Here is a 23,149-nt window from a genome sequence, read left to right as displayed (position 1 = left end):
AAGAATTGATGTTTTTGAACTGTGGTGTTGGAGAAGACACTTGAGAGTCCCTTGGACTGCAAGGAGATCCAACCAGTCCATCCTAAAGGAAATCAGTCCTGAATATTCATTGGAAGGACTGATGCTGAAGCTGAAACTCCAATACTTTGGCCACCTGATGCGAAGAGCTGACTCATTTGAAAAGACCCTGATGCTGGGAAAGATTGAAGGCGGGAGGAGAAGGGGACGACAGAGGATGAGATGGCTGGATGGCATCACAAACTCAATGGACATGAGTTTGAGTAAGCTCCAGAAAATAGTGATGGACAGGGAGGCCTGGCGTGCTGTAGTCCATGGGGTCACAAAGAGTCAGACACGACTGAGCAATTGAACTGAACTTAGAACTGAAGGGGTCAAAGAGGATGTTTTGAGGTGGGGGTAGGGTGTGAAGTGAGCCCTATGGGTTGTTAGGATGTAAATAGGAAGGGAGGGAGAAGCCTTTCCGGGGGAGTAGAGAGACTAGGGGAGGGACAGAGCAGGAAGAACCCGAGCATGCTGACAGTATGAAGATAACTCAAGAGGAAAAGAACCTTTAAAGTCTCTCTCACCACGGAGACTGACAGAGGGAAAGCTGAGGAGCTTCTGCAGTGTTCCTGTTGAGCCCTGACAGCAACCTGGTCAAGTGTGAGCTCTGTCTTGCAGATGAGGAATCTGTAGCTCAGAGAGGTTAAGAAAGTTACTGCAAATCACCAGCAAGTACATCACTGGCCCGAGATTTGAACCCAGGCTCACATTCTCAACACAGATACCCAGCATTGGAGAAAACTGTCTGGAGGGGCAGTGCAGGTTGCACTAGATGAGGAGTCAGGTCCTCCTGCTAAGAAAGCCCAGAGATACTTCAGTGCAAGAGTCAGGGCCCCAGCAGGGCAGAAACACCTAGGAGGATTTGTAAAGAATTTTACTTGTGCTATTAAAAACAACAAGCAAGAAAAAAAAAATCAAAGTCATCATCATGGGAAGAAAATCAGACCCTTGTTGGACAGTGTATCGGGCTTCCTTGGTAGCTCAGACGGTAAAGTGTCTGCCTGCAATGCGGGAGACCTGGGTTCGATCCCCGGGTTGGGAAGATGCCCTGAAGAAGGAAATGGCAACCCACTCCAGTACTCTTGCCTGGAAAATTCCAAGGATGGAGGAGCCTGGTAGGCTACAGTCCCGTGGGATCGCAGTCAGACACGACTGAGCAACTCCACTTGACAATGTATTAGTTTGCTAGGCCTGCTGCAATGGAGCATCATAAATTTGAATGACAGAAATCTAATGGCTCACAGTCCTGGAGGCTGGAAGTCCAAGATCAAGGAGATTCGGTTTGGTCTCTCCTAGCGCTGAGAAGGAGACTCTGTCCCCTGCTCCTCCTCTAGTTGCTGGTGATCTCTGGCATTCGTTGGCTTGTGGGAGCATCACCCCAACATCTGCCTTCATCTTCTCCCAGCAAGCATGCATGTCCAGATTTCCCCTTTTTAGAAAGACTGGCCATATTGGATTAGTGAAAGTGTTAGTCTCTCAGTCATGTCTGACTCTGTGCAGTCCCATAGACTGTAGTCTGCCAGGCTCTGTTCATGGAATTCTCCATGAAAGAATACTGGAGTGGGTTGCCATTACCTTCTCCAGGGGATCTTCCTGATCCAGGGATCAAACCCAGGTCTCCTGCATTGCAGGCACATTCTTGACTGTCTGAGCCACCAGGCAAGACCTATATTCCTATATTGGAATAAGACCCACCTTAATGATGTCATCTTAACTAGTTACATCTGCAGTGACCCGATTTCCAAATAAGGTCACCTTTTGAGGTGCTGGAGGTCAGGACTTCAAGATGCAAATCTTGGAGGACACAATTCACCCTACAACAGGCTTCCTTACCTTTATAGTTTCTGTAGATTTTATTTGAATTACCTACAGGAAAGGAGCACCAGGCTAAATCAGCCCTAAAGGCCTCTATAGCTCTCTTCCTGGCCTGGGGGACCCCACAACCAGAGCAGTGTGGCGGGAACAGACCATGAAGTCCTGACCTTGAGGTGGGACGAGGCTTGGATACTTGAGTCAAGAGAATAGCGTGAGAAAGCGCTCCCTGGCGTTGAACCCCACTGTCCAACCCCAAAGGCTGCGTGGGGACATTGTGGGCTTCCCTGGGAGAGAAGCAAAAGTCATTCTGCAGAAACTGCAGGTCCGAGAGAAGAGTATGTTGGGTTATACTGTGGCTATCCTGCACTCGCTGTATGTTGGGCTGTCCCATGTGGGCCTGCAGGCCTTGTAGTTGCCTGGCCTTAAGACCAAAGAAAGAGCCCAGAGACAGCGACAGAGACCACGGATCTCACAAGTCAGAGGCAAAGGGTCCCGGAGCAACACGGCACCATGTGAGGAGCAGGGCATGGTAGCCGTCATGACTACTCCGGCGAGAAGGAGGCTACCATTTATAGGGGGAAGTGATGTCAGGTGGGCTCGTCAGTTACCGAGGGCGATTATTAAACCTTATAATTAAGAGGACTGGACGGTCATGCGAGTGAAGCAGGGACTGGCCGAGCAGGGCATGCAAGAGAACAGGCATCTCAAGTGGCCTAAGCATACACCCTGGGAAAGACTATGAGGTTCCAATCGGGTCTCTTCCGGGTCCAGGGACCCCCCTCCCCATTTGGCTGAGGGCCAGAGCAGCCAGCATCAGCTGCCGTGAGCTGTGTGTTGCCCATAACGCAGCCTGGGAAGTCAGGGACAGGAGCAGCCCCTTTTCCCAGTGTAACTTGTTTACACGGAGTGTAACCGAGAACATGTTTAATTGGGGTGATTATCCACATAGACACAGACAGTGACGGCAGCACTGGCTGGCCGCAATGAGGCTGAGGTCCTGGGAATGTGTAGGCAGTCCGCCTGGCGTGGAGCCCCTGGCACATGCTTGGAAGAGAGGCGTGGTGAGGAGGAGAAGAAGTGGTATGGAAGTACCAACGAGAAACTCAAGAGTTCTGGTTCTGTATACAGAACAGTGGTTCTCAAAGGCTGGCCCCTAGACCAATAGTGTCAGCATCACCTGGGTACTTTTTAGACAAGCGCATCCTCTGGCCCTGCTGCAGACTCACTGACTCTGAAACTCTGAGGGTGGAGCCGGGGCTCTGAGTGTAACAAGCCCTCCAGGTGATTCTGATACCTGCTTCAGTCTGAGAATTGCTGATGGAGAGCATCGCTAGGCTGTCCAAAACAAGACGGGGCTCATTCACAGCTTCAGCACTTAACTAGCTGGGTCACCGTATCTTTATCTAAGCCTTACTTTGTGCGTGCTCAGACGCTTTAGTCCTGTCTGACTTTTTGCGACCCTATGGACTGTAGTCCCTGCCAGGTTTCTCTGTCCATGGGATTCCCCAGGCAAGTATACTCGAGTGGATTACCCTGCCCTCCTCCAGGGGATCTTCCCAACCCAAGATCAAACCCAGATCTCCTGTATCTTCTGCATCGCAGGTGGATTCTTTACCCCTGAGCCACCAGGGAAGCCCAAGCCATACTTTACTTATCTATAAAATAGGAATAAAAACACCTCCCCTACGGGAGCAGCAAGTGGACCGCAGAGGTGGGAACTTCTCTGCTTTGTTCACTGCTCTGCCCCAGGACTCAGAGCTGGAACATAACAGCTCAGTAGATAGTTGCTACGCTGGTGATGCAACAAGACTGTGGTGAGGTATTCGTTGAAGTTCCGCATGTAAAGTATTGACACAGTGCTTGGCAGGCATCTAGTAAGTGCTTCATGATCATGCGGGTTATAGACACAGATGCTGGTGATGGTTAGGAGTTCCCCTTCTGCAAAATGAGAGGCTTGGTTGAAATGACCTACATCATGCCTTTTAGAGAGGAGTCAGAAGATCAGGTCCACAGCCTCTGAGGGTTCTAACTGTGCACCAAAATCTCTAAATGGGGAGGAGAAAGGAGGTTGGTAGGCTGTCATTTCGTCCGCAGAGGGGAACAGAAGGAAACAGGACAACATTGGTCACCTCTGGGTCTTGGGCCCAACAAGTACAGAGCATAACTCAGCCATCTAGAGAGTTCTCAAGGGCCCCTGAGTAGCTTGGAGGTTTCCAGGTGAGTCTGGGTCCTAACTCCTCGACGTGAGGCCCCCTATTGGCAGACAGCCCGCAGGTGCAGCGTTGTGGGCCCTGCCTGAGCAGTTTCTCAGAGCTGCTTTGTGGGATGGGCTTGTCCGGGCCAATTAACTTAGTTACAGGAGCTCGCCCATATTCCTCTGTCACCCTGAAAAGTGCTAACCACAGCAAGACCACAACAAAGTGCTAAACCACTGCTTAAAGGACAATAATGGTCTTTCCCTCTGGGAATCAAAATGACAGTTGATCATGGTTTGATTCTCCTGAAGGCAGAAACCTAGTCAGGGCCTAGGTTACATTACTGGGCCTTGCCCACAGACACTCCTGAGGGTGGCACATCTCAGATCAACAGGAAATAAAATCAAATTAGGCAACAAGTTGGCAAGTTTCAGTGTCAGCCTTCCACAGAGTGGCCAGTGGCCTCCAGGGTCAGACCATCCCAACAGCCCTAAATAGCAAAGAATATAACCACAGATTCTAAATTAAGAGTATACTATAAACCCCATGCCCATAAATGTTCATTTATTAAATACATATACTTATTAAATAATATGAAGTGAATAAGTTCTTAGAAAAATATAATTTAATCAAAATTTGACTCAAAAAGAACACCTCGACAATGCAATAACCATTAAAGAAACTAAATCAGGAGTTATAAAGCTCACAACAAAAACCTCAGGCCTTATAGTTTACAGGCAAACTTTTAAATAACATAAGTTTTATCAAACTCTTACAGAGAACGTAAAAAGGGGGAATACCCTGCTACATTAAAACCTTGCTACCAAAATCAGAAACAAATTAAGAGAGTAAAAAAAAATCACATGATCATTTCTACAGATATGAGAAACATTCTAAAAGATTCAGTATCTATGAATGATAAAAACTCATACTAACTAGGAAGAAAAGGATTTCCTTCACTGAAAAATGGTTTCTACCAAAAATCTCAACAATGTTTTATTTAACAATGAAATGTTAAAAAACCTTTTTTAAAAGCTAGGAACATGGTAAGGTTATCACTCACTGCTCCTCATTGCACTAGTCCTGGCTAGCAAAGTAAGGCAACTGTTACTATTCACAGATGATTTGACTGTGTAAATAAAGCCTCAATCTACAGCCAAATTAATAGATGTAATAAAAAGACTTTAGTAGTGTTACTGAATATAAAATCAATATATAAAATTCAACTTCATTTCTGTACACTGGCTGAAAGCAGAAAGTGAAGTCGCTCAGTTGTGTCCGACTCTTTGCAACCCCATGGACTGTAGCCTACCAAATTCCTCCACCCATGGGATTTTCCAGGCAAGAATACTGGAGCGGGTTGCCACTTCCTTCTCCAAGTGACCTTCCCAACCCAGGGATTGAACCCGGGTCTCCCGCATTGTAGGCAGACGCTTTATCGTCTGAGCCACCAGGGAAGTCAGAAAACATAATCTTAAATAATATACCATTATATTATATATAATTATATATATGGTATATATATTATATATAGCAATTATATAATTGCTATATTAATTATAGCATTATATATATATAGCAATCAAACAATATGTGGTAACTTGGTGATTCAGTTTGTACCCAGAGTTAGAACAAACCTCACAGTTTAAGGGCATTCCCCCCACAGAACTACCTACACTTCAACCACAGACTTAAGGTTTCCCAGGCCACTTGCAAAAATAACCAACTAGCTACAAATTTGAGGACTCCCATACCCCCTTGCTTGAACAATTCACAAAACTCGGGAAAGCCTTATACTTAAAATAGGACTTTTTAAAGCTAATCCAATAAACTTCAGGTATAGACCACAACCAGCCAAAAGACGAGGCCCGTGGGGCAAGGTCTGCTGCTGCTAAGTCGCTTCAGTCGTGTCCAACTCTGTGCGACGCCATAGACAGCAGCCCACAAGGCTCCTCGTCCCTGGGATTCTCCAGGCAAGAACACTGGAGTGGGTTGCCATTTCCTTCTCCAATGCGTGAAAGTGAAGTCGCTCAGTTGTGTCCGACTCCTAGCGACCCCATGGACTGCAGCCTACCAGGCTCCTCTGTCCATGGAATTTGTCAGGCAAGAGTACTGGAGTGGGGTGCCATTGCCTTCTCTGGGGCAAGGTCTAGGAGGGTCCCAAATGTGAAGCTTCTTGGTCAGCCTCTCAGCCAATTGATGTGTATCACCAACCAGGGACTTACTTAACTTTCAGCGTCCAGGGTTTTAACTGTGGATATGTTTACATGGTTTGCAGCTACTTCTACATAGAGTTAAGTTAGTGCCAGCATCTTGGTGTAGGAATAACTTCTAGGAATACCTCTGTATTCCTAGAAGTTACCTCTAGGTATACCTCTAAGTATACCTCGGCTCACCAAATCAACTCATGCACAGCAGGGCCCACCCTATAGCTCATGGTACATGACAACAGGACATCACGGACAGCTGGGTTGATGAGCACCATCATGGATTCAAAGAACAGATGTTTAGTCACCATGAAAGAAAACCGGAAATGCCCCCCAAATCTTACAGCTCATAAGCAAAAGAATATCTAAGTAAGGTTTTCCCAAATTTGACAATAATCTTGAAAATTTATATGACATTGCTGATAACTAGTTTTGAAGGTAAAAGAAACTTCTAGACTTATCTACCCGACTAAAGAATCGACTGTATTAGAGGAAAGACTGAGTTATCTTTTCAATTATCTTTCAAACACTGAATGAGCTTTAAATTCTGCCTGTAAAAAATATTACAAAACTGTCATAGACAAGATCAGAGATTATGAAATCCATTCACATGTTTGCTACCTGCAGTTTGCCAAGCAGCTAATTAGTAAAAATGTTATTTTTATGAAAGTTGTGATGTTTGTGCTATCTGCCAGCTTTTCAGAATTTTTAATTTGCTGCACTTTTCTGATTCAAAAATATTCACTTCCATACCCAATTTTGTGTTCATAATTTCTAAGGACCAACCTCCGAGCATGGATCCACCCTGCCCCCTTTCTGCTCCATTCTTCACTCGGTGACTGCCTCCTCCTCTCTACCTCCCTCGTCCAGCGTTGACTTGTTGCTGGTTTAATGACTGTCTTTGCAGTTAAGCCAGCAAACTCGCTGTCTAGAATTGGGCTGTAAGCTCCTTGAGGATAGTCCCCTAACTTAGAGCATCACGCCCAGGGCCAGCACCACCAGAAACACTGAAGCAATGCTGTCAAAATACCTGTCTGAAATGGGACCAATGTTCCCTGGCACAGGTGGCCCGGGCAGCCTCTCAGCGTTGGGACACTTCTAAAGAAAGCCCATGCCAGGGACCTGCAGCTTTTGTAGGAAGAGAAGGGTTTCCGCAGAGAGGATGTGGCCCCTGATGGATAACATGAGCCAGCTGGTTGCCTGGTCAGCAAGGAGAGAAGACCCTTCTCCAGGTCAGGGTTGGGCAGGGTTACTGAGCTTGCATTCAGACCCTGCCAGAAGCAACAGCGGAGAAGAGCTGGAATCTGCGATCTCCCCTCCACCATGCTGCCTATGTGTGCCCTGGGCAATGGGCTGGCCTCAGTGCCTGCACTCCCCACACCTCTAATGGCTTTTGTAACAGGAGCCCCCTTGCCTTGGCTCAGCAAGTCCAATGGCCCCGGCCCTCAGAGGCTCAGAGATAAGCGGGGGAGGAAGTGCGTTTCCATCTACACAGAGCACATTCAGCAGTGGCCACGGCGACCCTAGAAGACGGCAGATGGGCCAGAGTGTTTCCTCTCCCAGGTAAACGCATTAACAAGGACCATACCTGGGACTTCCCACAGCACATCCTGCGAATGATTGGTCCCTAAGATGCACCTAGAAAAGAGAAGTGGTTATGTGGACAAAGAGAAGTGCCAAAGACTGCAACCTTAGCCCCTGAGACGGTAAAAAAAAAAAACTTAGCCGCTGCCAACCTGTCCCAGGGTGTTTGTCCACATGCCTTACCTGCCCCTAGTAGCCTCTCTGGGGTGTGGACCCATCTGGGGAAATACTGCCTTCACTACAAGCATCAACTGTGGGTGAGACTCACCAGAACAGGCAGGTAGTCAAATTCAGCAGTCATGGGGCATTTCCAGGCAAGAATACTGGAGTAGGTTGCCATTTCCTCCTCTGGGGGATCTTCCCGGCCCAGGGATGAAACTGAGTCTCTAATGTCTCCTGCATTGGTAGGCAGGAGCGCCTGCCAAGTAGTGCCACCTGGGAAGCCCTCACATTATGAAACTGATAATCAAATGAAAGGACGCAGTGCTCAGGTGTACCTAGGATGTGGTCAGCTCCTGGCAAACATTATTACTGTCTGCATCACTCAGTAGTGCTGTGGGGGGTGAATATTCTCTTTTCTTTTTTGAGAGTGAATTAGAAGGGATTGCACTAAAGCCCTGAATCTGACCTCTAGGTTGGCCCCAAGGGCCCAGCACCCAGCATCAAGGTCACATCAAACAGAAATTCACAGCCACACCTCATCTGAGGGACCCCCTAGATTTCAGAGGGCTGGACTTGAATGTGGCAGCTACTTTTGTCCCACAATTCAAACATGGCCCACAAACTTCAAAATAATCTCCCCTTAACTGGTGATCAGTGTCTGAAATTCCACCACAGGCGTATCAATCATTCCTTTGGCTTAGATTTTTATCCAATTCAGTCATCACGTTGAAAGTGAGCATCTACCCTAGAAAAAATAGCCTTCAGGGCCTCCCCTTCCATGGAGCTGTGATCTGGAGATAAAGAGGTCCAGGATCACAAAGGCTTACCAGCTAAGCCAAGCAGAGGGGAGGGACCTGCAAGAATTTCCCCAGAGAGAAAATGAAAAAAATAAATACCTTCCAGGGTTGTCAGGAGGTCAGCTGAGTTAATGCTGCCAAACTCCCTCGTGCCTAACGGGGACTCAGCAAACATTCGTTCCCTTCTCCTCCTAACCTGTTGTCAGTGGTTTACACCTGGGGTTAACGAGGGCCTGAGAAGAGGGCTTGCTGGGTGGGAGGGTGAAGGTGAGTGTTTCTGTTTGGGGACAGGACAGGGAGACAGAAAGGGAGGCCTTGGGGCCACTCCTTTGATTCACTCTGATCCCTGTTCACTTGTCCCCTTGTCACAGAGGCCTTCCTAGGCCACCCACCCAGTCCCTCACTGTATCTCCTCACCCTGCCTTTTTATTCCTCACACTCCCTCAGCTGTCTTTCCTACCAAATGCATGTCTACAAGGACTTTGTTTTGCTCCCTGCCAGGATGCAATCTCAGCATTGCCAGTTCGGACCTAATTTGGCCTTGGTCAAGCTATTTCCTTCTTTGTGCTGTCTTCATAGGGTCATTTTGATGATTAAATGCACTGATAATAAAGCAGCACTTGGCACAGTGCCGAGCACATCCTAAGTTCTCAATAAATGGCAGATGTTATTATTGGTTATTTTCCAGTAAAATTTTCCTTCCTGTGGGTCAGCCATCTGGAGAAGACTGCTGTGGCCACTCAGGAATTCATCTCATCTTGAGTAAAGCCAGAAATAGAAGCCTGCGCTAATTGGGGAACTGTGAAAATACTGCTTACCTTTCCAAAGCCAGTGAGCCAGGGATCCCTAGGATACTGGTTCTCAAATATGGCTGCACATTGGGGTCACCTGGAGAGTTTTAAAAATGACTGATGCCTGGGTGCTCCGCCAGAGACTGATGTCATCAGCATGGTTGGTGGCCTCAGCATTGGGATTTGTCTTAAGTTGCCCAAGTGCTTCTAATGTGTATCAGGTTTGAGAGCCGCTGCTCCAGCCTGCTGCCAGATTTCCCCCTTGAAAGTCAGCGAGAGACAAATGTCTAATTATGGCCTGCTGGTTAATGCAGCTTCCTAAAAGGGGCCATTCGCTCACAGTCCAGCCCATTAAAAATTAATCACTTTGGCCCTGCAGGGTCCCCTCACTTAGAGATTGCTAGTGACGGCGGTGCAGATTTCTAGGACTCTAGTGCCCTGCAGAGGAAATCTTGGAGGCCAGCAGCACAAGCAAATGGGGAAACTGAGGCTGGAGCAGCTGACCAAGGCTTCGTCCACCCAGCCCAGCCCTGGTCCTGGCAAGGACGGCAGTATTAGAACTGGTGATCCAAACAAACGAAACATTTTGTCATGTCTTGCACTGTAACAGAACTCAGAGCTGATGATTAGGATCCCAGAGGGATAACATGCAAAGCTTTTATCTGTGACGCGAGCTCTAGTTGAGTGAGAAGACAACCACATTTTGAGAAAGTGGTTTTTAAAAAGAAGCTCAGCTCCATTGCTCCCACCTTCCTGCTGTTTCAAGCAGGGAGAAGTACATTATGCTGAGTGAAAGAAGCCAGTCACAAACAGACAGATACTGTATGATCCCGCTTAAATGAATAGTCACATTCAATAGTGCCAGAAAGAGTGCTGGTCAATGGGGGCATTGGGGGCTGGAGTATGGAGAGCTGTTGTTTAATAGGCATGACTCGGTTTTGCACATGGTGGTGATGCTGGGACAACAATATGAATGTACTTAATACTCTGAATTTTGTGCTTAAAAACAGTTAAAACGGTGAATTTTATGTGTATTTTACCATGCAAAAATAAGTCATTTTTTAAAGCAATTCTGATTTTTTTTTTTTAGTGTAAAAGGAAGGGACCACATAGGGGCTGCAGGCCTATAGGAACTTAACTGGGCTTTTGGTTATTTCCATGGAAACCGGGGGAGAGATGAATTTCACTGGAGAGGATCCAGAGCAGGGAGTGGGGAGGGGGCAGCCCTGAGAAAGGAGGGCATCAGATCAGCACTTTAGGGGCATCCACTTTAGAGGTTGATGGCTTGGACAGTAAAGAATCTGCCCACAATGCAGGAGACACAGGTTCAATCCCTGGGTTGGAAAGATCCCCTGCAGAAAGTAATGGCTTACCCACTCCAATATTCTTGCCTGAAGAAACCCATGGACAGAGGAGCCTGGTGGGCTACAGTCCATGAGGTCACAAAGAGTCGGACACGACTGAGCGACTAACGCTTTCACTTGAGAAGTTAATGAAAACTCAGGGCAGCTGATTTAACCACACTGTTCACCATGTGTATTTCAGCTGCATAAACAGAATGTGCATGCATGCTCAGCTGCTCAGTGGTGTCCGACTCTGCAACCCCATGGGCTGTAGCCCACCAGGCTTCTTGTCCATGGAATTTTCCAGGCAAGAACACTGGAGTGTGCTGCCCCTTCCTTCTCCAGGGGATCTTCCAAATCCAGAGGTGGAACCCATGTCTCCTGCATTAGCAGGCAGATTCTTTACCACTGGGCCACCAGGGAAGCTGTAAACAGAACGTACCCTGTGACTTACCAATGATTGTGTTGTACATTGGCTTGTAAGACTGTGCATTCCTTCCCTCAGCTTGAGAGAGTCCCTGCTGCATATCTTAATGGAAATGAGTTTAACAGAGTGAGTTTGGAGTCAGCAAGAAGAAAGGCGATTCCGCTGTGGTGTTCTTTCTGTTTTAAAAGGCTTCTAACATGCCTGATATGGATATTGGCACAAATAAGAATTATACCTTCGGAGGAAGGAGGCTGTGGAGAGGGAGGCCGTGTATTTCTGCTTAAACTGGGCCTCTGAGAAGGTGGTGTTTTTCTAAATGATCTTTTGATGAGTGCTGGTAACACAAAGAATTAACCCCTATTACAGGTCAGTCTGCTGCTCAGTTAGAGAAATCTGCCTGGCCTGTGAGCAAGCCATTAATCCCTTGGGCAGGGCAGGATATTAAAGATCATCCAGGGTTTTGCTGGTCCAAATGCGGTCCTCCAACCTGCAGCATTGGTACCACTTTGTTGGCCTGATGAAATGAAATCTGCACGTTCAGCCCAGGTCCCCAAGAATTCAAATGTGAGCCAGAGTCCGAGGATCTGTGGCCCGCAGGGTGCTGCTGGCTCATCTCCCATGAGCTTGTCCATCCCTGTCTGCCTAGGAGCCCAGCCCCACCCTGGGACAGCCTGGGGGATTCCAGGGCCCTCTTTCTTCGAAAGGCAGTTCAGCCATCTATTCAGATCATAGGGACTACATCGTCCCAAACTGGCGTTGCATCCCAGCTGTGCTGCTTACAGCCTGGGTGACCATAGGTTGCTTACCCTCTCTGTGCCTCCAATTCCTCTCTGTCAAATGACTGTCATAAGAGTCCCTAACTCATGGGGTTGTCACAGGGATTAAAAGAGTTAATCCCTAGGAAGCATGAGAGAAGTCTGAGTATCTCAGTAAGCGTGAGCTATTATTATACTGCCTGGATTTCTGCCTCATGCCATGGCTCACGTCTGTCCCTAGAGCCTCAGAGAACAAGCTTAACTCCCCATCCGCATGACAGCCCTGTGTATGTCCAGAGGCAGCTCTCATGCCCTCTGCAATGTTCCCCAGGCTCTAAGCGCCCCGTCTTTCCCATTCCTTGGGTGATTTGCCTTTGATTTCCACAGCACATCCGCCAGGAGCTCTTCTGAGAACTGGCACCTCCACAAAATCACAGCATCCGTGCCGCAGCCCTGTTGACCCCCTCAAGCTCAAAAGTTCTTACTTCTCTGTAGCTTGACAATTCTTTCCCTTGACCCAGTTTCTTCTAGATCAGACGGGATCCATGTGTGCATTCCTCCCCTTTTCCAGGGAAGCGTGGTGCCCAGGGGCCTTCCTGAACCTGTTAACCCCCCGCTACGCAGATAGCACCCGAGTTGCAAGCCTCTCCAGCCTTCACAGCCGTTTCTGCCTTGCTCATTTCTGTCCCAGGTCTGCCTCCTAGGAAATGTCCAATGAACACTGTCGAGTGGATGGATGGATGAATGAGTAAGCAAAGTCTCGCATGGTCTGAGCCCTTTCAGAATGGGGCACCTAGGAGCCTTGAGCCCACTGCCAGGGCTCCACGAATGGCCCTCCCTCTAGTGGAGTCTTCAGGAGCCCTACCATAGGCATAGGCCTCCCCAGGACCTTCCACAGAAATCCCTGTCCTACCTACCTCCCCTCCCTCCCCACCCCCACCCCCAGGTCTGCCCTGACCCAGAAGTGCCCGCACCCCTCTGTTCCCATCCCTCCTTCCCCAGGGCTCCTTTTGTTCCAGAGCCTGGCAGAAGCCACCAAAAGAAAGTGAGTTAGTCGCTTAGTCATGTCCAACTCTTTGCCACCCCATGGACGGTAGCCCGCCAGGCTCCTCTCTCCACGAGATTTCCTAGGCAGAAATGCTGGAGTGGGTGGCCATTCCCTTCTCCAGGGCATCTTCCTGACCCAGGAATCGAACCCAGGAAGCAGGCAGATTCTTTACCTCTGTCCTACGGCTCCTAAAACACATCAGGGGCAGCCTTGCCTCTGCAAACATCTTTTACGTTCAGGGCAGGTGCTTCAGAAGGAAGCCCCTCTGCAAGCACTTCAGCCCCAGAATCTGCAGATAGACAGGTGTTAATTATAGGGAATTCCATAACAGCCTGCTCACCAACACATCAGAGTAAATTCCCCTCAGTAGCTTCCCCAGTGAGCACTCTGCTTTAGCCTTCCTCTGACACTCTTACCTTCTGGCTGGAGAATAACATTGGGCCATTCTTTATTTATAACCCACCTGCCCAGATGTGCACACCTGCAGTTGGGCTTGTCTCTCTCACGAGGTACTCTCCATACAACCACAGGGATGAGTCCAGGTGCATCAGGCTAAGCAAAGGAATTTCAACTCAAAAGGCCACACACTGTGACTCCATTTATATGCATTCTGTACAAGGCAAAACTAATGGGATGGAAAAGAGTGGTTTCTAAGGAACTGGGGCTGGGGGGTGACCCGAAACGGGCAGGAGGGAATTGTGTGAGATAATAGAATTGTTATACATCTTGATTGTGACGGTGGTTACACGATTCTATACTTTGTCAAAACTCATGGAACTATACACTAAAAAGTGAATTTTACTGTTTATAAATTATACATCAATAAACCTGGCTTTTAAAAAAATTACACTTGCCAATCCTTTCTGGAACAAGGCAAAGCGTAAGCCAAAAGCCATCAACTTTTGTAAACTCCTCACCCACTGCTGAAAGTGGGAAGTGGATCTGCCTGTAAAATCAGGCCTGTTAAAGAAAGGGATCAGCGGTTCCTCCAGTAGGTGCCCCATTTTGAAAGGGCTCAGACCATGTGAGACTTTGCTTACTCATTCATCCGTCCATCCACTCGACAGTGTTCACTGGACATTTCCTAGGAGGCAGACCTGGGACAGAAACAAGCAAGGCAGAAACGGCCGTGAAACAAGATACAGACTCTCCCCATGAAGGGGGAATCGTCCAGTGGTCCCGGGGGTTGGATGGGTGAGGCAGGTGGGATGGGAACTGCAGAGAAGCAAAGTGCTCAGTCGTGTCCCACTCTTTGCCACCCCAGGGACTGCAGCCCCCCAGACTCCCCTGTCCATGGGATTTTCCAGGCAAGAATACTGGAGTGGTTTGCCACTTCCTCCTCCAGGGGATATTCCCTACCCAAAAATCAAGCCCACATCCCCTGAATTGCAGGCAGTCTTTTACCACTGAGCCTCCAGGGAAGCCCCAGAGAAGTAAAGAAACAGTGACAAAACAGGGATGGTGGAGTTCCTGGGAGGGGGCATTCAACTTCACCCCAGGGAGCTGGGGAGCTTCTGAGAGGAAGCAGGCCTGAGTGAGTTAGCCAGGAAGGACAGCGGGTGTGAAGACACCCATCCCTGGAAGGTACACATGCAAAGGCCCAAAGGACAGAGAAAGGAGGCACGTTTTAAAAATTACAAGGAGCTCATTTGGGAGCCTCGAGGCTGGGGAATGGGGGTGCTCTAGTCTTTTCTTTCTTCTGCCAGTTTGAGGTCCTGCTCTGAAGAAACATGTGTCACCAAGGAGAGAAAACTGCCGTATGTGGGCTCTCGGGTTTTAAACACAATAAATCTTTGCTCAACAAGTGAAGAGATTTCAGATTAACTGATTAAAAGCTCCTGGGGACTTGAGCTTCCTAACTTTTCCTCTGTTTTAACCTGGGTCTGTGATACTTTCTACTTCAGCAAAAAAGGAAAACTAGATGCCAAATTGGAAATTACAACAGCAAATAACAAAATGCTCCCTAGACTCCCTGGCTGGGTACCCCTGGTGCTGTCTGACCTTGACCACCAAATAGGTCTGTTTTTTTCACTTTAGAGAGACTGTTCCAGGTAATGCAAATAGACATTTTGCAGATTTCACTGTTGCACATGCTTTCTGAATTACACAGAGAACAATTTCCACATGGCCTGGCTATATTTCCCTAAAGCACCTATGACGTCATTATTTCCCATAGGAAGGGCTTCCACCCCAGGCCACACACTGAGCAGTGGCTGAAATCAGCTAGAACATCCACCCCACACTCTGTAGAATTCCCAGAACCCTCTGGGCCAACCAAAGCTGTGTCCAGTCTGCCCTTTAGGGCTGCTCCCCAAAGCCCTTCACCCATACCCATAATGAAGCTGGCTTCAGAAGACTGGTGTCTGGCATTGTAGCAGAAATAATTTAATCATCAGCACCAAAGCAACTGGCTTGATTCCAATTTTCCAGCTATTCCTGAGATTCAGCCCACTGAATAAATGAAATTCCAGTTTCTCATCATTACTCTGTTGATGGTGATAATGAACTCGAGCACGGCTCCTGTTTATCCATCTTCTTACTAGATGAGGGTATAGTGTTATGTGTTGTTACATCAAGATGGGCTAGGAAAGCGTTGCTCCTTAAATAGTGGCATCCTGGATCCCATTCCACAGAACAGAACTCCAGGGCCTCATAAGATTCCCCCACCAAACTCTTTGAGCCCCTCAAACCTGCCTGAACCCCTCTAAACAGACGATCAACAGGAAGGATGGAGAGTGAAAGGGGTCTTTTCTCCCTGAGAAGGGACAAGAAGAAAAGTATGGCAGGGAGTGATGCTCAGTCATGTTGGACTCTCTGCGATCCCATGGTCCAGTCCATGGAATTCTCCAGGCCAGAATACTGGAGTGGGTAGCCTTTCCCTTCTCCAGGCAATTTTCCCAACCCAGGGATCGAACCCAGATCTCCTGCACTGCAGGCAATTCTTTACCAGCTGAGCCACCAGGGAAGCCCTGGGGGAGGGAGGGTGTCCACAAATGACTGACCATTGGAAGGTGGGGTTTTGTCTTTCAGGGTTACCTGTCAGAAGGGCTGGTAACGAAGTGGTACCGCTCACCACGCCTACTCCTCTCCCCTAACAACTACACCAAAGCCATCGACATGTGGGCTGCCGGCTGCATCCTGGCTGAGATGCTCACAGGCAGGATGCTGTTTGCTGGTAAGTTGCTACCCGGGCCACCCTCCTGCCCCTCTGCTGCAGCTCAATAAAAGGGGGAGGAGGGGGGACAAACACACTAATCACAAAACCTGCTATCCTCCTCTTTGAGGTTGCCTCTGACTTTGACGGCACTACTTGGAGGTACCTTGTTATCAACTATTTCAGGCAAAATTCTGGAGAGGCAAAAAAAAAAAAGAAAAAAAACTTGAGCATTAAACTTCCAAAATCAAGAAATCATGTCTCTTCAGACACCTGGAGATTAACCCATGAAAACACCCATCCTACCTTTTCAGCTCCTTTCTCCCCTCTCTCTGCCACTGTGAGAGGTCGATCCAGAGTGCTCATTCAGAGAGGGGACCCCCCCAGGCTCCCAGAGTCCCTGAACTGACTCCACCTGAGTCCACTGCAGGGAGAAACCAAGTGACTCCTTCAGAGCAGACGTTGATGCTTCGGCACTTTCTGGGTCAGCATTCCCAGCATTCGCATGAGCTTAGTGCCACACTGGGCATCGTCAGGGGAGAGCCCTGCCCTTGGCCTCCATCTTCTGGAAGACTGGGACCCCACGGGACTCAGTGATGCCCACGGGACTCAGTGATGGTGGGGGTCGCTCTGTGCAGCTGGATGAGACAGGAAGGAAGACCGGGCTTGGTTGGATTTAACCCAGTAGAGGTGAATGGCAAGGCTACTCATGCAAAAAGGGAAAACAAAAGGAATAGGATGGCCCAGACACCAGAGAGGGCAGCAAAGATTCAGACCTGACCCATCCCAGCAGCATCAAAGCTCTGAAACAGCATCAGCGAAGGTCTGGGTGTGGAAGAGGCCTTGAGTTTCCAAGAACCAGAAGCCTGAAGCTTCTTATGGGTGAAGAGGCTATTCATTCCCAGCATCTAGCATGATCCTTGTCAGGGATAGGACACTCCATAAATCTTTGTTTAATGAACAAATGAGTGAGTGAATGAGTGCTTGAATGAGCCGTTCCGTCCTGTCCCACAGACCTGGCAGCCCTGTCTTCCTCCTCTGCCTGGAGGAGCACCAGTCAGCGTGCTCATGACATGTCCCAAACTTAATTTGCTATTCCTGATATTTTTGTTCCCCTCCTAATGGGAAGCCAAAAGGTAAGACTCATTTTTAGCCTTAAAATCTCTTCCTCCCCCAGCCTGGTAAAGGACATGCACAGAGGTGCATAGGAAGGAACGCTTGGAAAGCCTCGGGTCGGGCTGCTCCCATCATTTTAGCGCGGGGCTGACTCAGGCTGTATGAGGCTGGACCATTCCAGAGGCACAGAATGCTAAGAGAATGGATGGGGCCCCAGAGACTACCCCTTCTTTCTGCATTTGACCAAGCCCCAGAGATGGCACGCAACTTGCCCACCGTCACCCAGCAGTTGGCAGCAGAATGAACGCAGGTCCCTGGGCTCCCACTGTCCTAGGCGCTGGGGTTTCCACATCCACCAACCCTGTGGGTGGCACGCGTAACCATCCGGCGTTTGCCTCCCCAGGGGCTCACGAGCTGGAGCAGATGCAGCTGATCCTGGAGACAGTGCCCGTGATCCGGGAGGAGGACAAGGACGAGCTGCTCAAGGTGATGCCTTCCCTCGTCAGCAGTACCTGGGAGGTGAAGCGGCCGCTGCGCGAGCTGCTCCCGGAAGTGAACGGCGAAGGTACCGCCGCCTGACTGCCCGGCCGGCGTCCGGAGGCTGCGCTCAGCGCCCCGGCTTCACCCTGGGGCCCGGGGGCAGGCAGTCTTTTCCGAAAGGACCAGAGTCCCTAGACACAGAAGCGGGGGGGACCCCCTGGCAGCGGGTCTTTGCCCTCGCTCCTTCCTGACCGAGTTCAGCCATCAGGCCACCCTCGAGGCAGTCCCTGCTGGTCCTCCACACTCAACCCTGATTTTGCTTCCTTTTCCTTCTTTCTCACTTGCCTCCCTCCCTCTCCTCCACCTCCCTTTACTTTTTCCCCTCTGGAAGGCATGGTACAGTTTCATCAGCTTCGAAGTCTGACCCATGCTCAGCTCCCCGTTCCACCAGTGACTAGCTGTTTGGCATTGGGCAAGCTTCTTAACTTCTCTGCATCTCAGTTTCCCTAACTGTAAAATGGGTATAATAATACATGACACATAGGGTCATTGTGACGAGTACATAAAATAGAGTTTGTAAAGTCCTTGACATAGGATAGTTTCTCCGTTATCTGAGATGTTAGAATATCACCAGTCTCATACTTGCTAGAGGCTTCCTTGTTGCTCTTCAGTCGCTAAGTTGTGTCTGACTCTTTGCTACCCCCTGGACTGCAGTATGCCAGGCTCCTCTATCCTCCACTGTCCCCCAGGGTTTACTCAGATTCATGTCCAGTGAGTCAGTGATGCTATCTAACCATCTCATCCTCTGCTTGAGGAAATTCCTATATCAGACAGGATATAGGTTTGGCCAATTGTAAGAGAAACCCAGATTCTCAGCAACTTAAATAACATTTATTTCTTATTTAAGGAAAAAAAAAGTTTATTTCTCTCATATAAGAATCTAAAGTAGACAGTCCAGGGCCACTGAGGTAGACCTGGTCTACAGTCATCCAGGGGTCCAAGCCCCTTCTGTCTTATATCTCTACCACCTTAGGGTGTTGCCCTTACCCATTGGAGGAAGGTGAGGGAGGAGGGCAGCCCCTTGCCTTTAATGTCACGAGCCAGGATTTGGACACCTCACTTCCATTCATGTCCTGTTGGCCAGAGCGTAAGTCACCTGGCCCCACCTCAATGCAGTGAGGCTGTGAAATGGAAACTTATCCCACTGCCACTGTGTGTCCACGTCCATTACTATGAAAGAGGAGAACAGACATGGGTACCAGCTACCGTCTCTGCCACGCTCCTCCCCATCGAGAAACCAAGAACTTAGACTAACAGTGTCTTCGGCCATGATCCCCTGTCAATCAATAAACTGTCTTAGCTTCCTCATCATCAAGGGAGAGAGGCAATTTGATTCCCCACAAATTAAGTCTCTGCCCGTCCACATTTTCTTTGATTCTTGGGCCTCTGTAGAAATCCTGCCATGTGACAGGAGGTTCAGAATTCTCAGGAATTCTGGATCAGGGATGAGTCATCCATGTCTCTTCCCAAACCACCACACACTCAGCAGCCCCTCTGAACACTGTGGGCCTGTCTCAGAGAAACCAGAGACACGATAGATGGTCTACCCGGGAAGACGGACACCTGTCAGAGATGAGCAGATGAAGGAACACATCCTAAGGGGTCATCGAGAGCCACTGGGCACAGAGAGGGACAGAGAGCTGGCCCGGAGAGCTGGTGAGGGCTGGGATCAGCAGGATCTGATTGTCTGAAGGGAAGCCGGAGGGGTGAGCAAGGCCAAGAGGCCACAAGGCTCTGAATGCCCAGGCGACGTGTGGACTGGATCGTGGAGCCAAACAGAGGTTCACGAAAGCCGGGCTGGCTTCACCCTTCCAATGTCCCAGGTTTACCCTCCCAGTGTGCCGGCTTCAACCACAGTTCTCTCGTCCATCTCTGGGCTTGAAAAGTGACCCCAGTCAGCCTGGCCTCAGGGGAGTGAGGTACGGTTGAAACGAAACTTTAGTAGGGAAAGGGTATCACACCCGCCTGCCCCAAAGACCCAGCTGCTGTCCCTCGGCTCACCTGGGGCTGTCCCTCTGAGGGCCTGCAGGTGTGAGAAGAGGCTGTCTCTCTAGCTTTCCCCCTCAGAGGCACGAAGGACACAGTCTGGGTGGACTGTGTCCCCCAAGCAGCCGCCACTGCACGGCTGCAGGACAAGGGAGCAGGCCCGAGACCGCACCCACAGGGCGTTCAGTCCTGAGCGCCGCTGACAAGAAGCAACTGCACCGCAGAGGACAGAGCCGATGAGGAAGCCTCCACCCAAAACAGGGAGAGGAGCGCTCTGGGTGCAGCAGGGGTGAGGAGCCCTGCCCCCACCCCGCCTCCCAATCACCAGAGACGCCCCTCCCTGAGAATCCTTCCAGAAACCCTGGGGGTCTGAGAAGCCCAGCTGGGAATCCAGTGGGGCCACATAAAAGTCACATGATTGCACAGAAGCCTCATTATATCAGAAGCACCAAAAAAAAAAACCCCACAAAAACGTGTGGGAGGTTGAACTTGTGGAAGAAGAAAGAGTTGGGGAGTGAGGGTGGTGGTTATGAGTTAAGGGGAAGCCGGTGCTGTAGCCGATAGACCTGAAATCTCCGTGGCCTACCTGCTAGCGATGTAGGCACTGATCAACTCAAGTCCAGACAGAGGGGGGCCTCTGCCCAGGACACGGGCCTTCTGCCATCTTCAATTAGAGCTTCCAAGGCTCCCCCGTGCACCGACTTCCAGCTGAAGCCAGAGGCGGAAAAGAGAGCAGACACATGTGCAGGCGGCTTTGAAGAAGATGGCCTTGACCTGCCAAACCTCCAGGGGCAACCTGTGGGAGAAAGAGCTCTGGACCCGGGTTCCCCGGGCTGGCAGGCTCTGTCCCCCCGCCCTCCTCCACAGTGACCACTCTCACTCAGGCTTTCTACTTCTGAGTCCTATAGGAGGAGGGTCCTGCACCAGCTCCCCCAGCAGCTGCACTCAACCCACGACACCTGACGGTGGGGGTGGAGAAGCCACCGCTTTCCCACTCCAGGTGGGACCACCTCTGAGGTGCGTCCCTCGCTGTTTCTTGGAGGATCCAGTGGAACGGAGCCCCAGTGCCTTCAACAGGAACTGCTCACTGGCACGTCCTTGGCTGGCTTCTCCCTCACCCCCCACCAGTGCTTCCTGGGGTCACTGCCACATAAAGTGCCTCCACCCCATTCCTTGTCTCTGCAGAAATCCAGCCAAAGGCACAGTTCTAGCCCTGACCTCCGGTAACCAACGGTGACCTTATCTTACAAGTCACTGCAATCCCTCTGTATGTATTGTATGTATGTGGGCACTCAGTCGTGTCCGACTCTTTGTGACCCCATGGACTGTAGCCCACCAGGCTCCTCTTGTCCATGGAATTTTCCAGGCAGGAATATTGGAGTGGGTTGCCATTTCCTGCTCCAGGGGATTTTCCTGACCCAGGGATCGAGCCCACATCTTTTGCGTCCCCTGTATGGGCAGGCAGATTCTTTAAGCGCCACCTGGGAAGACCGTAACCCCTATAAAAGTGAATGTCTTTTAGTCGTGCCTGACTCTTTGCAACCCCATGGAATACAGCCCATGGAATTCTCTAGATCAGAATACTGGAGTGGGTACCTATCCCTTCTCCAGGGGATCTTCCCAACCCAGGGATCAAACCAGGGTCTCCTGCACGGCATGTGGATTCTTTACCAGCTCAGCTACCAGGGTAAGCCCTCTGGACCTCCGTTAATTCTTTTGTGGAGTCAGAAAGCAACATCTGCTCTGAATTTATCCCTAGACTGTGGTGAGGGTCATGAGAAAGGGAACCGGTAAGAAGCCCTTTCACAAATGGAAAAGTACAGACATTCGGGCCATCCCCAGGCTGAGGAGTCTCATTCTCACTGTGGCAAGGGCACCAATGACCATCCCGTCCTGCTCTGCTCCCCACAGCCATCGACTTTCTGGAGAAGATCCTGACCTTTAACCCCATGGATCGCCTGACCGCCGAGATGGGGCTGCAGCACCCCTACATGAGCCCGTACTCTTGCCCGGAGGATGAGCCCACCTCACAGCACCCCTTCCGCATCGAGGATGAGATTGACGACATCCTGCTGATGGCCACCAGCCAGAGCCAGCTCTCCAACTGGGACAGGTGCGGCTCCAGGGGCCCTGGCCCTGGAGGTTGGGGCCCACGACCCCATCCTCCCATTTCTACCTGCCTCTGATCCTCCGTGACCTCTCCTTCTGTCTCCCGAGTTCTAAAGTCCATGGGGTGCTTTCCCCAGCTTGGCTTCCCGCCCTTTTCTCCTTGTCCCTAGATGCTCACTGTAGATGACAGCCGCGTCCTGCGCGTGCGGTCAGGGCCTGCCTTTGTGCCACACAGCCACCGCTACCCTCTCTCCCCACCCCAGGTGCACCGCACACCCGGGGTTCAACACAGAGTCGGGCAAGCATTTCATGCATACCCACGGCCGGAGCTCACGTCTTGCAGGCTGGGAATTTGCCCCAGAAAAGCAAAGCACAGCAATGCAAGAAAACAAGGTGCAATTCACCATCACACACCACCTTCCTGCTCTTGACATCCTTTGCGTCTCCTGCGAAGCCAGTAAAGGAGGCACTATTATCATTATTGCCCACTGATACACGAGGAAGCCACAGCTCAGAGAGGTTAGAGACTGGTGTCGTGTCACAGGGCTAACACCTGGCCATGAGGGGCAGTCCCCTGTCTCATGTCAGACACCGCTAACACTCACAGAACTCTTCTCTTCTAAGCTGGGCTGGGCCTCAGAATCCTTCTCAAACCAGTGTGCCCAGAAGTCACTACCAATGAGTCACAGCTGGGGATACGTTTTTTTTTGTTGTTTGTTTGTTTTACAAACTCCACATAAGCACACAATGATTTCTCAGGGCCCTTCCCATTCTGATGTTCTAGATCAGGCAGCTAAACGTTTAGGCATCACCACCTGCTAATTCTAGGAGGGGAGCGATGGTAGCTGCTCCGTTTAGAAACAGAACTCGAGGGCTTAGCAGCTAGGACTCCGAGGGGGCTGAAGTGAGAGCCCTGCTGCTGTGAGAAAGTGACAGCTGGTTACAGAAGTGACAGATGAGCAGTGTCTCCTTTTCGGTCATTTGACAGATGATGGGTTTCAGATTAAGGAGGCTCCGAGGGAGGGTCAGGGCCACCTTGCTATTTTGGGACAGGCTG

The 23,149-nt window shown here is 50.0% G+C and overlaps 1 protein-coding gene across 1 annotated transcript in view; it reads left to right on the top strand.

Moving 5' to 3' along the window:
* Nucleotides 1-23,149, top strand: part of MAPK4 (mitogen-activated protein kinase 4) — a 62,292-nt gene that overhangs the window by 33,607 nt on the left and 5,536 nt on the right. Inside the window, exons 2-4 of the mRNA XM_040264464.1 lie at nt 16,218-16,362; nt 17,861-18,022; nt 21,895-22,096. Coding sequence (XP_040120398.1) covers nt 16,218-16,362; nt 17,861-18,022; nt 21,895-22,096 — 509 coding nt within the window. The remainder of the gene's footprint in view (nt 1-16,217; nt 16,363-17,860; nt 18,023-21,894; nt 22,097-23,149) is intronic.

The sequence above is a fragment of the Oryx dammah genome, unplaced genomic scaffold, assembly GCF_014754425.2.
Source record: "Oryx dammah isolate SB20612 unplaced genomic scaffold, SCBI_Odam_1.1 HiC_scaffold_22, whole genome shotgun sequence".
Classification (NCBI taxonomy): Eukaryota; Metazoa; Chordata; class Mammalia; order Artiodactyla; family Bovidae; genus Oryx; species Oryx dammah.
Note: the sequence above shows the minus strand (reverse complement) of the source record. Positions and strands in the feature narration are given on the sequence as shown.